General features: G+C 33.9%; 1 protein-coding gene across 1 annotated transcript in view; it reads right to left on the reverse strand.

Annotated features, from left to right (window-relative positions):
* Positions 1–200: 200 nt before the first annotated feature.
* The window catches only part of LOC111509482 (uncharacterized), a 64,499-nt gene continuing 49,759 nt past the window's right edge, over positions 201–14,940 (reverse strand). The window contains exon 5 of the mRNA XM_074178266.1: positions 201–2,977. Within this exon, the coding sequence (XP_074034367.1) occupies positions 2,786–2,977 (192 nt within the window). The 3' untranslated portion in view covers positions 201–2,785. The remainder of the gene's footprint in view (positions 2,978–14,940) is intronic.

Here is a 14,940-nt window from a genome sequence, read left to right on the forward strand (position 1 = left end):
AAAGCAGTATATTAGATTCTTGGTTTTTTGGTTTTATAATGAATCCTAATAACATATCCTGCTATCAATTCATTTTGCTTTCTGGATAGCACGTTTGAGTTGAGTAGCATATCTAGTCTCCTCATTGGAGGTTGAATCAGCCCTCAATGTGGATAGGATAGTATCTGGAAATCAGATACTGAGGATAAAAATTTCACTGAAACAGTGTACTTCTTTGGATTTATTTCACAATTATCACATAGTATATAGGTGTGAATATATGTTTACGATACACAACGTAAAATTAAAGTTGTGTTTATGAAAATAACTATCAATATCAATTCCTTTTCTTACTCTAAATCACATTATTTAAAATGAATGTTAGTTTATAAAATACTTCCACTTTTATTTGAATACAGTTTTAAGATACTATGTTGAAATTATTGCAGGTCAAAATATCCGGAACTGAATTCAAGGGTCGATATTTCATTATTCACTTGACTTAAAAAGTTGAGAAGATATGTTATTCAATAGCCATTATATATATATATATATATATATATATATATATATATATATATATATATATATATATATATATATATATATATATATATATATATATATATATATATAGATTCCTAACACGGTTGCAGAATCATCCCAGCTTCAACCAGATAAATTCTCTCGAGAAAAATATCTGGTCGAGGCAGGAATCAAACCCACGGCCTTCCGATCCTGAATCGGGCGCTCTACCACCGCGGCCAATTCCACAATCAAATACAAATAAAATAAAAGAGACATTCTACATACATGGTTCTATCACTTTATTTTTTGGTACTTACTAATTATTTTTTGTCATTAATGTTTTTTTCGTGGATGAAACTAGGTTATCTGTTCTTGAATTAATAAGACATTTGCAATATTTCTTTCATTATTAAAAAAAATAATATATTTTCGCAATAATATTGTTTTAATTTATAGAAAGTATCCTTCTCCAGCCGAGATGAAAAAAATGTTCATTTTTGGGAGATGAAGTTTCATTAAAAACCATAAAAAAGTTGGAGTTTTGAACTTGGGCCCTTTCAGAATTTGGTAACTATCAATAGTTACTTGATAACTTCGAATAATCAAGAATATATAAGGTGTGCCACATAAAAGGCTAAGTCTAACGATATTGCCTCTGGAACCGACGTGTATCTTCACATTATATTTGTAAAGTTTTGTTCAATCTATCTAACATTCTGATACTCCAAACTAAATATTTTTCATACTCCCAGTTTTCACAGAGATCAAATCATGTGACCTCTTTCAGGAGTGCATCATATATTATTACCATTGCTCGAATCCTGTACCTCATTTTTTTCTTGTCCATTGCTTCAACTGAATCAACAGTAATAATGAAAGCTCACTATATAGCTCATAAAATATAATGTTCGATATGTTCATACGGACATCAACATTGATGCTTAATTTTTAAGGAAATAATATTAAGTTTTTATGAATTTGATATATCCAAACTTCAAGTTAGAATCATCGGCCCTCAAATTTTAATTGGTTTTGCAACATGATTACCTAGTGTAAAATTCCACAAATCCGTAAAATATCGACCCTGACTTACATTACCTGATTAATGATGTGATGAAATTACAACTTTAATGAGGTGTTAGTGACAGGCTATCGGGTGACTACTGCCTATAAATAGTTGAAAAAGATCAACATGCACAGTAACGTGGGTAAAAGTGATATATAATTTACTGATTCTTTATTCCCAATCATATTTCTGATTCAAGTGAAATCTGGATGAGCGGTAGATTTGTCTAATTCAACATGGATTACTAATTCTTCATCTTATCATTTTATGTATACAATATTATTAGTGTATTTTTATGGCCAACACATGTGGTGGGAGTTAGATTTAGATAAAATGGCTGACCACTTCATGATTACATGAAAGGATTTTTTCATTGGCCTACTTTGGGTGTTTTCACATAATCTGAAAAACATTTGAATTGTAATGGAGAATGTTATACCTACACATGTAAAAAGGGCAAACTTCTCAATATACCACGATAAGTTATTGCGTAAATTCAAAATTTTATTTATTGATGACTTGCCATATTCAATAACTTTGCCTTCTTACAAAACAACAAGTACACTGATATTTATATTCACTCATACAAAAGCCAACTGAGGGCAGTTGCAAATTTTAGCCTATGAAGCGTAAAAAATCTGTATAATTTCTCTGCTCTTTTTTTGATAAATGAACATTTCTTTTGTAAAAATACTTTAAATTCGCGCAGTACATTTTCGTGGTGAACTGAAAAGTTTGTCCTTTCTACACGTGTATACAATTTTTATATTCTTCAGATTGTGGTAGGTGAAAATACCCGAAAGGGGTCATTAGAAAAACTCTGATTCGCGCCATAGAAATGACGTTTGGTGATGAAAAAAGATTTTGCATGTAGGTTCTATCGAAAAAAGTTTTCATAGTCTTCTCCCCAAGCATTGAAAAAGCAGAATTCAGCATAAAGTCAGCCATCATTTTAGAATATTTGCCCATCTTCTAGAATATGGTGTTGAAAGTGACTGCGGAGAGACTGACTTCTCCATACAATCAATATTGTCATAATCAGTTCTGATAAGACATATTTGTTAGAACGACTTAATTGAACTATTGTTAGTAATGCCGTTCCTATCGTTCCTAAATCTACTCAATATATATTACAGTTATATGTGTGCATAGTTTAACACCCTGTATTATTGGGAATATTTATGTCTATATTTATGTCTTCGGAACCGCATCTCACGACTCTTGGTTGTTTTGCTTCTTCTGTCGTCGTCTGACTAGAAATCCTCGAACCCCGGCTTGAATTTTGACTGCTGATTTCTCTTCCACGTCTTTATTTCGACTGTTTTGCGATTTTGCTGAATCCGATCGTGTTGGGCCCTTTCCTCGACATTGCCGTTTTGCGGGAGTCATGTCTGAAGATCCATTCTGAAAAATTTCGAAAAACTGCCATCAGTTTCTGTACTATTGAAATTAATTTTATAGATGCCAACTTGTATTTCAATCATGTCTAAATTTGCTTCAAATTATCTAAAAGAACAATTTGTTCAGGTCATCGAATAGAACTGGCCGATACTTGTATGATTTTCACTATAAGAGGGTGTTACAGAAACCGCGACACGTGTTTCGCAAGCATAAACTCAGTTTATGCTTGAGCAAGCTATTGTATAGCGGAACACGTGTCTATCATCAACAAGAAGTCGATGATTTCCAATAATTGAAAATCGAATTAATTTCAGAGAATCACTCCTCGAACTAGACAGAAGCGAACTAGGCAAATATTTTGATTTGTCCGAAAAACAAATTTTATCTAAGAAATTCTGATGCAAGTTGATACGTTCAGTGAGACTTTCACAAAACTCGATACGTCTATCGAAATCATCTTCGTTCAATTCATAAACTACTCTAATCTTATATGGATGAAATTTGTACTTATGAAGGATCCCGAAAAAATGTGTACGACTGATTCCTGATTATCGAGATAACTTAGTAAGAGACTGCGAATTTTCCATTAGTCCAACGTGCCATAAAATTGCAGTACAAATAGCTTCATTGTTGACAACTCCTGAACGGTTATGCCTTTTTTTTCAATTTATTCACATACAAGTTACACAGTTATACAAAATTAGTATGAAAAATAATGCGTTTATCTATTTTACCAACACATGTCGCATTCCATTTATTGAAGAATTCATTAGCCATTCCAAAATTATCGTATATTTTGATGTGCAGCCCTACTTGGCATGACGAACAGGAAGTACAAAATATCGATGACGAATTAGGAAGGATGCTGGAACTCATTACTAATAACCGTATCGAAGACGAAACTTGGAGTTTTTAGAGGAGGATTAGGAATTCGTTCAGCCACTTCACTCGCTTTGCCATCATTTCTGTCCTCATTTTGCAGTGTTTCCGATCTGATAGAAATCATCTTGCAATACCCAAAGCCAATATCTGATTGTTTTTTGATCGGGGAAAATCTCTTTGGGAATCTAGAACTGACCAAACAATTACAATTGAAGACATGCAAAACCAGAGGGCATGGGATAAACAATTACTAGATCAAGCAACTAGTATTTTACTGAAGACAGCTTCTGACACTTCAAAAAATAAGGCTCGTCTTCTCGCAGTAACTGTGAAAGAATCTGGTGCTTGGTTGAATGCTGTTCCTGTAGCATCACTTGGGACTCTATCGGATGACGACTCTTTCAGACTTGCCATCGGATTTCGACTTGGTACACCACTGTGTGTTCAACACTTTTGTAAATGTGGTGCATTTGTGGATGAATCAGGTACTCATGGGTTGAGCTGCCGTTTAAGCGCCGGTCTTTTATCTCGCCATTATGCAATTAATGATCTAATCAAAAGGGCTTTAACTTCAGCAAAAATTCCTGCGATTTTAGAACCCATAGGCACAAGTCGAGACGACGGCACTAAGTTCAGTGAAGACCCCACGACGTCCATAAAAAATGAACAGTTTGTTCATCAAACACTCCAGTCAGGAAAGGGGGCACAGGGCATAGAAGGCATGTGCCTTTATTTGGCAACCAACCACTCTCATGACCAAACTTCGATACTATTACTTATCGGATCATTTATGTGTATGACTCTTCGGCTTCCTAAAAGAACGTTTTCTGCTGGTGGCCGTCAATAGATATCTCTCGAATACTTTCACCATTAACGCTGGTGTTTCCCAGGGATCCTTATTGTCTCCAACATATCGTCTCCAACCCCCAAAAAAGCGAACTTTAATATACGATTATTCAATCAACAATACTACATTTGTTTGAAGGTGATTGACAATGTTTCATGATGAATTTCACTAGTTCGGACTTCCATTGTCTAATAAATAAAATGACTTGAAATCCCTGAAACAACTAAAAAAGAACAATTGAAAATAAATAGCTGTGAATAACAATTATATCAAGCAAAAAAAACCTGAAATGAAATAATGGTGAAATAAAATAAAAGTAAACATAAAACAATTGAACAAAAAATAAAAATAAAGAAATACAAAATGAAAATAAAGATGAAATTAAAAAAGTTAAAAGATTACAAGCCAAGTTAGTTCACAAGGTTTCGATTGTTAGTGTCCACAATCGTCAGTCATCACCCGAAGACGATTGTGGATACTAACAATCGAAACGTCGTGAACTAATATGGCTTGTAATCTCTTAACTTTTTTATTTTTATCTTTATTTTCATTTTGTATTTCTTTATTTTTATTTTTTGTTCAATTGTTTTATTTTTATTTGTATTTTATTTCACCATTATTTCATCTCAGGTTTTTTGCTTAATATAATTATTATTTACAGTTATTTATTTTTTATTCTTCTTTTTTAGTTGTTTCAGGGATTTCAAATCATTTTATATATTAAACAATGGAAGTCCGAACTAGTGAAATTCAACAATACTACAATCAACCTCGTACACGAGATAAAAGATCTTGGTATAACATATGACAGTAAATTAACATTTACGACACATATAAGGAACATGACTGCTGATGCTAATAAAATGCTTGGATTCATTAACAGAAATGGCAAACCCTTCAAAAGTAATTCCACCTTAAAATTGCTATATTTTGCGTATATCATATCTAAGTTAGATTATGGCTCTGTGTTATGGAATCCAGATTACGACCACCAAAAAACATCAATTGAGAGCGTGCAGAGGAAGTTTCTAAAATACTTATGTCTAAAAGTTGATGGACAATACCCCACTAGAGGCATCGATCATAACATTTTGTTGACACGATTTGATATGACATCCTTGGAAAATAGGAGAGTTATCCTTGGTATGAAATTCCTGCATAAATTATTCAACAACAATGTTGACAGTACGGTTTTTTTTACCCGAGATCAATTTCTTAGTACCAAAAAAGGAAGGTCAACACAATCTGAAATTCTATTGCGAAGCATCATGCACAAATGTTATGCTATGATCACCATTGAATTTTATGTGCAGTAGCTTCAATTTGTGAACATTGCGATATTTATTTCGACTCTCTGAACGCCTTGGTATCATGTATCCACAATCACTTCTATCCTTGTGTCAGTATTGCTACATTGCATGATTTGTAACTTTTTGTGTTATATAATCAATTTTTCATTCCTCTTTTGAAATTCTACTAATATGAATATTTTATATATACTTTGTTTCAGCTTTTACTTTTATACATTTATACATTTCATTATTTTTAATATTTATTTCATATATACTCTGTAATAATAGCATTTCCTGTAACTGGGTACTCCTGTTGGAAATAAATCGCTTTTTATATCAACGACTTATTGGAAAGAAACAAGAATCCAATTTGAATTGAAGGTGTTATATTTTTTAGGAGTGATTAATTTTTTTTTGGGAAAGAAAGTTTTTGGCTCTCTACTACTCCATCTTGATACAAAAAAAAGAAGAAAAGAAAAAAGAAGAAAAAAAGAAAGAAGAAAAAAGAAGAAAAAAGATGGAGTAGTAGAAAGCCAAAAACTTTCTTTCCCAAAAAATTAATCACTCCTAAAAAATATAACACCTTCAATTCAAATAAGATTCCTCTTGGCTGGGATTAAATCAAATATGTGAATGAATGTCATTACGATGTCATCGATGACATAAGCAGATCAAGCTTATTTCTTGGCATTAAAAAATCGTAATTCATGAATGAAGTGTGTGTATTTTCTATAATGTTATCCAATTTGGTACTGAAGAGCCTTAGGGCAAGTGTCTTATGGCGAAACATCGGTGTATACCAGTGAGGATGGCAGTGTTCTATGTAAGTGCAATTTGTTACCATTCATTCAAAGTAGAACTCATGTGAATGATATCTGATTTTTATTCCACAACGAATGTTTGAAATACAAACTGAATAGAGAAAAGTATCTTCTGTATAATTCAGTGTTCATATAGAAGTATTTGTTTCGAAAGAATGTTTTCTTTCGTATAATTCAATGTTTATATGAAAGTAGCTGTTTTAGGAGGACTTTCTTTCAGTTTGTGTCTGAAAGTTACTTCTTTGCATGATCTACACATCCATGTATAAAGTTACTTCCTTCCTTTCTTTGGAAGACTCCCTCATCCTTCTTTTTTTGTATCAAGATGGAGTAGTAGAAAGCCAAAAACTTTCTTTCCCAAAGAATCCAATATATTGCTTTGCTGACGACAGCACACTTGTCTCGTCATTCCATTTGAATTCCAGGACATTGGCTACGGAGGTTCATTTTCACCGGCAGCAGGAGGTTGCAAATCTTAATGAGGATCTAGAATTGAATTCGAATTGGGTTGAAAGTAACCAGGTTCAATTCAAAGCCACAAAAACGCAGGCATCGGTTTTCTCCAAGAAGATAAATGTCTACGAAACGATTATAATAATGTCAGGTAAAACAGCTCTGTTTTCTGCTTCGATAAGTTTGTTGGGGGTTAAAATGGATACCAATATGTATCGGCACAATCATGTCGCTGGATATGCAAAGGCTGCTTCTCAAAAGCTTGAAACACTGTTCCGAACCAGAAAACTATACACACCTCAGCAACATTTGATGCTTGATAAAGCTCTTATCAGACCTTCTTTGGAGAATTGCTCTCATGTATGGAGCTCTGCCCCCAAACATAATCTGAAGTTGTTGGATTCCATCCAGAAAAGAGCGATCCGCCTGATTGGAAACGCGAACATCACGTGCAACCTTGGTAGGCTTGAACATCGAGGAAAGGTTGGATATCTGTCTCTCTTCTATGGATACTTTCACGAAAGGTGTTCAAGTGATTTGGCATATCAGAAATACGCGACGGACTGTGACTGAGGTTCAACTCGGTACTCCTCGATTTCCCCTGTTTAAGAACTCATTCGTCTGGAGAACTGCGTTTATCTGGAATACATTTTCTGAGAACGTTTTTTCAAATGGATTTAATCTCCAGCGATTCAAATCCAATGGGCATGGGGACATTTTCAGTTTGGGCATGGCAGCAACAGAGATAACTCCGATGGGTTGCCGCATCGTCTTTGATAATGTCTGTCGCAATAGCAGAAGTAATGTCGGGTATAAAAACGTTCAGACCACGGCTAATAAACCCGAAAACATCGCACAATTCGTTTCAAAGTATCAATTGACGTTTCAAAAATATTGTTAGATTCTTGCTTTGGCACTACTCCACCGTCGCGTCGTAGGTACGTGTACATCTTTCGGAAAAATCGGTCAATTTATTTTCATACCTGACGACAGACAGGTATTAAAAATCACGTAAGAGTTCGGTTCATGTGTATCGGATGGCCAGTATAAATAGACGTCAATTTTCGGCTCAAAACTCGAAGAATGTACATCCAATTATTTTATAATTAGAACCTGACGAACATTAAAAATACTTGACATGCAGCGCACCACAATAATAACGTCGTTTGTTGTATATTAACGGTTTGTTTAAATGCGGCAAGATTTCAGCTTGTGAATTAGTAATAAGCTATTTTCTTGCCGAAAATCAAAATAAATATGTTGGAGGAGTGGAAAACCTTGATTTATGAGACTAGGCTTGACATAAAACGCGGAAACGAGTTCTTTTTTTTCTCGTTCGAGATCATTACTGTTTTATAAACTTTGCCAAAAAATTCAGTTCATGAAAATCTAGTACAACAAATTAGTTTTGAAACGCTATGTGTTCCAGAATTCTAGAATTTTAAACTGGTTTAACTTCATACGTTCTATTAGTTATTTAATGTTCATGAAATTTTTATATTATCTTCAATTTGGTTAACTCTGTTAAAATTTCAATGAAACTACCTCCTAACGGCAGACCGAATTCAATAATGTCATGTCAGACAATTCCGCTTTCTGCTTCGATAAGTTTGTTGGGGGTTAAAATGAAGACCAATATGTCTTAGCACAATCATGTCGCTGGAATTGCAAAGGCTGCTTCTCAAAAGTTTGGAACACTGTTCCGAACCAGAAAACTGTACACACCTCACCTTCAATAGATTTACAACGACGTTGAAGTTTCTACCAGGCGATTTATCTTTTTAGCCACCAGGCTAAATAACTATTTAGCCACCAGGCTGTGGTGGCTAAATAGCTATTTATGATATGAATGTTAAAAGTATCTAAGGTTTTATTTTGTGAGTGAAAAAGTCACTTTCACTTTTAACACAAATATCATACAAAGTTTTTTGTACAACTGTCCAGTTTTCATAATAAAATAGATAAATTTAATATTTTTATAAAAACACATTTTGGCATCTCTTGTCAGTTAACTATTTTCATGTTATCGCATTTGAAGTGGCCGTGTCTGGTGACGCCGAATCACCTGGTTACCAAGAAATAGTATTGTTTACACTCACGCGTTTTATTTAAAGTTACATTTACAGTTCTTGCTGGTGTTTAGTGTCTTGCATAATAAAGAACAAGAGTGAGGTATTATGTGTTTCTGACGATATTGAAGAGGCTGCAAAAAGAGCTTCAATTGAATTGTTACCAAAAAAAAATCGGCTCATCAGTACGACATCGCATATTCTAATTTGTGTAGCTAGTGTAGACAGCTAGTGTAGTGTAAAAACGTCGAAAGAAAGTTCAGCGAAACCGTTTTCTTAGCCTATCTAGAACAGAAATCAAAAATATTGAACACGTCAACTTTTTACAGCAAGTTTTCAACAATAAAGTCGAGTGCGCTCGTTGAAAATGGTGTCAATACAAGCAAACATTTCAAGATAATTGCATTCTCAAAGCGGAAAAATGAAAGTTATAGGCCCAAAAAATAAATAATTCTTATGTTTGAACAAATCCAGAGGTTTATAAATGAGGCGCCAGATGAAAAATATTTGATGATAAAAGGTGCCACTATTTTCGGAATATTGGGGCCTGCCGGCGTGAAGAGCTGCGCCATTTATTAATAGAAGATATTAAATTAATAGATAAATCATTGATTGTTCAAATTCCAAATACAAAAACGAAAACAGGTCGTTTTTTTTGCATTGTTGGAAAAAACATTGACTATTTTAATTAATTCGTTGCATCACGCCCCTCTGTTATCAATCATCAACATTTTTTTCTGAAATACTCAAATTATAAATGCAGTGCCAACCCAGCTGGTATAAACACGTTTGGGAAAATGTCCTCTTCCATTGCCGAGTTTCTGCACCTCCTGGAGCCAAAGGAATATACAGGACTCTGTTTCAAAAGATCTGCTTCTTTGCTAGCAGAATCACGAGCAAATATAACGAATATCAAGAAACGCGAGGATGGAAGTCTACTACAGTAGCTGAGGCTTACATCGATCAATCTATTTCTTATGAAAACGCTATTACTGTTTAAAAAAAAAAAAACTGTTTTTCCGTTAACCAGCTGTCGCTCCCCTACGAACGACAACCCTCAGAAGTCGAAACTTGTGCGAGCCAAGGATTAACGAGGTCTTACCTTTTAACGTGTGATTCCTAACACGGGTTGTCGGTAGCAAGTGAAGATCGATCGTTCAGACTAGGGCTTGAACCACCGACCAGCACGGCAGTCAATTCGAGTGAGTGAACAAAGCACCCACACCGAACCGCTTGGCTACCGACTGACTGACTGAAAGAATAATCCCAACAGCTAGCTCCAACGTTACAGCATCGTCCTATTCACTTCAAGAATTGATTGAAATTGAATGAAATTGTCAACTCAGCTAGTTCAAATGTATGACAAGGCTCTTCAACATCGCAAGATATTAAAATCAGCAGTTGTTCTAATTATACTTTTCATATTAACGTTCATAAATAATAAAAATGTAATTAATGAATATATTACATTCTTAACAGAATTTTATTGTATCTAAATATATTGTACAAAATGAAACTTTCTTGAAAATTGAATAATTATATTTTGTTTATTGCTATTTGATCGGAAAAAATCGTGTTAAAAATTCTTTTAACACGATACTTTGTAAACATCATCTTTTATTACTCTAGATAACCATTAAAAAGGTCATTTTTAATGACACTTGTACAAAAACGATATTTTTGTGGTTTATTGGATATTTGGTAGTGAAAAATCTATCGTTTGATATAGTTTCAGAGTAATACAAGCAATGATTATTGTAACTTGTGTTACCACGAATCATCCCACAATTTGAATTATCAGACAATTGACAATTAGAAATTGTAATTTCCAGTACAAATGGAAAATTATAATCACATAAATTCGAGTAAATATTTCATACTTCGAACAATGAATCACTTGTAGTCTAATCAACAAGTTCAAAAGTATGAAAAATAGAGATAAAGGTCCTAAAAATATGAGCGATAGCTCATTCGCTTCGGAATCACCTCTAGAAAAATGTTTTTGAAGAACTTTGGTGCAGGTAAAAAAATGGTATTTAGTTTTTCGTTAATAACTCAAAAAATATTAATATTTAAACAATTTTGAAAAAAGCTCGTGAAAGAGGAGAAAATTTTCGATAAAAAAGTACCGACTCCCGAAACTCCATCTCCATTATTTATAATTTTAATTTGACGTTGAAAATAGGGTTCCGCGCGGCTGTTACGGCTTGCGCGCGCTGCCGCTGAAGAGAGTTTATCAAAAGAAATAATTTTTTATGGCATAAAATATCATTTTAAAAATTTGAAAAAAATCTAGTATCTTCTTAGCACTTGAATGAATCGAGTCGCGTAGAAAAAAAGTTTTATCACCATTTTTCAAAAAGTTATTCAATTGTTAACTAACAAATTTTTTCCCAATCTCCGTTGGCATAAATAATGGGATAAAAGTTTTTAAAAATTTATTAATTTGTCAATTATGATTTTTCATAACTATTGCAAAATGAAATAGGTATCTGAAAATTGTTGATGAATTTTTTTTTCAATTGATATTTAGCTATATCTGTTTTCACATTGAACAATGGCAGTTATTAACAAAGGATATGAATTTTTTACGTAATTTGTTTATTAAATTGTTTTATATACTCTCTTTCTGCTCTTTTTCAGCCTCTTCGATATCGTCAGAAACACACAATACCTCACTTTATTTCTTCATTATGCAAGACACTAAACACCAGCAAGAACTGTAAATGTGACTTTAAATAAAACGCGTGAGCTGTAAACAATACTATTTTTTGGTAACCAAGTAATTCGGCGTCACCTGACACGGCCACTTCAAATGCGATAACATGAAAATAGTTAACTGACAAGAGATGTCAAAATGTGTTTCAATAAAAATATTGAATTTATCTATTTTATTATGAAAACTGGACAGTTGTACAAAAAACTTTGTATGATATTTGTGTTAAAAGTGAAAGTAACTTTTTCACTCACAAAATAAAACCTTAGATACTTCTAACACTCATATCATAAATAGCTATTTAGCCACCACACCCGGACAAACTTCGAACTGAAAAACTTCTGACAAAAGAGAAATCTCCTGGTAGATACTTCAACGTCGTAAATCTATAGAAAGCCTATAACAATAACATAAGACACTTCCTACTATGCTGAAGATGATAAGAACAATTATAGACTGAATGAAGTTATATAATTCGGTCCACAAATAGTAGAATTGTCTCGAAGCAATAAAGTTATGGATTACAGATAAAATGAAACAAAAATCAAGAGAATATCATTACTTTGAACTCAATCCAGAAGTTTCTATTTCCAGTCACAGTACACAAAAATGGTGAATGAAAGTCATTTTTTTTAAATAAACCAGAGTTTCTCATTGCTTTTTCTAAGAATTTTTAGTAGTGTTAAAATTTCATCTATCCAAAAAAGTGAAGAATTGCATTGTTTCGGAGATCAAAATCTGCCTGGATCTTCAGAATTGAAAAATCAAAACTATTTCTTGCAGTGTTCCTTCTCAAATTCGAATTATTTTATATATGGAATTTTATATGCGGAAATTAAAAATTCCCTAATTTAAGTTCATCGATAAATCACACTGGCATTCGTCTGTTTCACATGAAACCCATATTATTTATCATTCATTGCAAACAAGTCCTTCGTTAAATATAAATGTTTGTAGCAGAATACAATATATAAAAACAAAATTGTGTAGCTACAATTTTTGTGGTTGACTTTTTAAGTAATTATGAGTTCAATGGTAGGCGAAAGTAATGATGAATAGATAACGTATAAATATTTCTGCTTCAACGACTAAATAAATCACTTCACAGCATATGTTGTTTACCTGCTGCTTACTGGGATAGAAATCCAAGCTGAACTTCACATTACTTGATGAAAGTAATGAGGGAAGAAAATGGCAGAAAATTCATAAGACATTTTTGTAATTCAAAATTCAATAAAGGCCATTAGATAAATAAAAGTCGATGCAGGGATGTTAAATGGGGGTAATATTGCGTATCATAAAACCCATTATCGTGATGCTGAAAAATATCAGTTTACCCTTATACTTTTGGGGATCTAAAAAAAATGATTTTTCATTATAAATTCTGTTAAGAAAATACCGGGGATCGATCATTCAAAAAGCCCGTGTGAAGGAATTGTCGATTTTCTTAGGGACTACAGAAAAATCCTAAGGACGCTCTAAGAGCGGTGCCTCTGCGAAAGTAGCGATTCACATTGGATTTGAATCGCTGGAGATCACATCCGTTTGGAAAAACATTCTCAGCAAGTTTATTCTATTTAAACGCAGTTCTCCAGATGAAATAGTTCTTAAACAGTAAAGTTCGGGGTGTACTGAGTTGAACCTCAAAACGATGAGTAGCCACAGTTCGTCGCGTATTTCTGATATGTACCGCTCTTGGTGGAATCAAATGTGCTGAGTCATTTTAACACCTCTTGTGAAAGTGTTTATGAAAGAGGGAAAAATCTCCAACCTTTCTTCGATGTTCCAGACTATCAAGGTTTTAAGCGATGTTCGAGTCTCCAATCAGGTGGATGGCACTTATCTGGATGGAATCCATCAGCTTCAGGGTATGCTGAGAGGCTGAGCTCCATACATGAGAACAATACTCCAAAGAGGGTCTGATCTAAGCTCTATAAAACATTTCAATCCCCAACAAACTTGTTGAGACAGAAAGCGGAATTGTCTGTTCTAACATTATTATATCTGTTTCGGAAACAAATATTTTGGAGAAAACCGATGCCTGAGTTTTCGTGGCACTGAATTGAACCTAGTTACTTTCACCACAATTCGAAATCACCTCTTGATCCTCCTTGAGATATGCAACCTCCTGATGCCTGTGAAAATGTGCGTCTGCAGCCGATGTCTTGGAATCCAAATGGAATGACGAAATAAGAGTGCTGTCGTCAACAAAACAATATATTGGATTCTTGGGTTTCTCCAATAAGTCGTTGATATACAATATAAAGAGGGCTGGAGACAATATGGATTCCTGAGGAACACCAGGGTTGATGATGAAGTATTCCAGAGATTCCATCGTCGACCACTTGCAGGAATCGTTCTTTCAGGAAGCTGGAAAGCCATACACAAAAATGATCCGATAAGCCATAGCATGGAAGTTTGGCCAGCAAACCCTCATGCCATACACCAGGGGTCTCCAAATTACGGCCCGCGGGCCAAATCCGGCCCGCCAGTGTCATCAATCCGGCCCGCGACAACCAATGATTTACTGTCATCAATCTGGCCCGCGATAGCCAATGATTACCTAATTGTTGTTACTATTGCTGTGATAAGTTGAAGAAGAAAACACAGAATGATAATTACTCGGTTTTATATACTTGCAAGGTAAAACTTAACGACTGAAATGATGACAAAGAAAACTTAACTTGAGTATCTAATTAATAACTTACAAATAATTTAAATGAATCACAGTAAAACAAAAACATCAATGAGATTTATGTAATTGTGATTTTCCACCGACAATACTTTGTAGTTGTGGATGGATCAATTTTACTTGTACCAATTATTATCAAAAGAGATTTAAGATGTTCATCGGTTAATTGAGATCTGTAAACATTCTTTGTGTAT

This window comes from Leptinotarsa decemlineata, unplaced genomic scaffold (assembly GCF_025532065.1).
Source record: "Leptinotarsa decemlineata unplaced genomic scaffold, Ldec_3_MD MMD2_tig00003736_RagTag_RagTag, whole genome shotgun sequence".
Taxonomy (NCBI): Eukaryota; Metazoa; Arthropoda; class Insecta; order Coleoptera; family Chrysomelidae; genus Leptinotarsa; species Leptinotarsa decemlineata.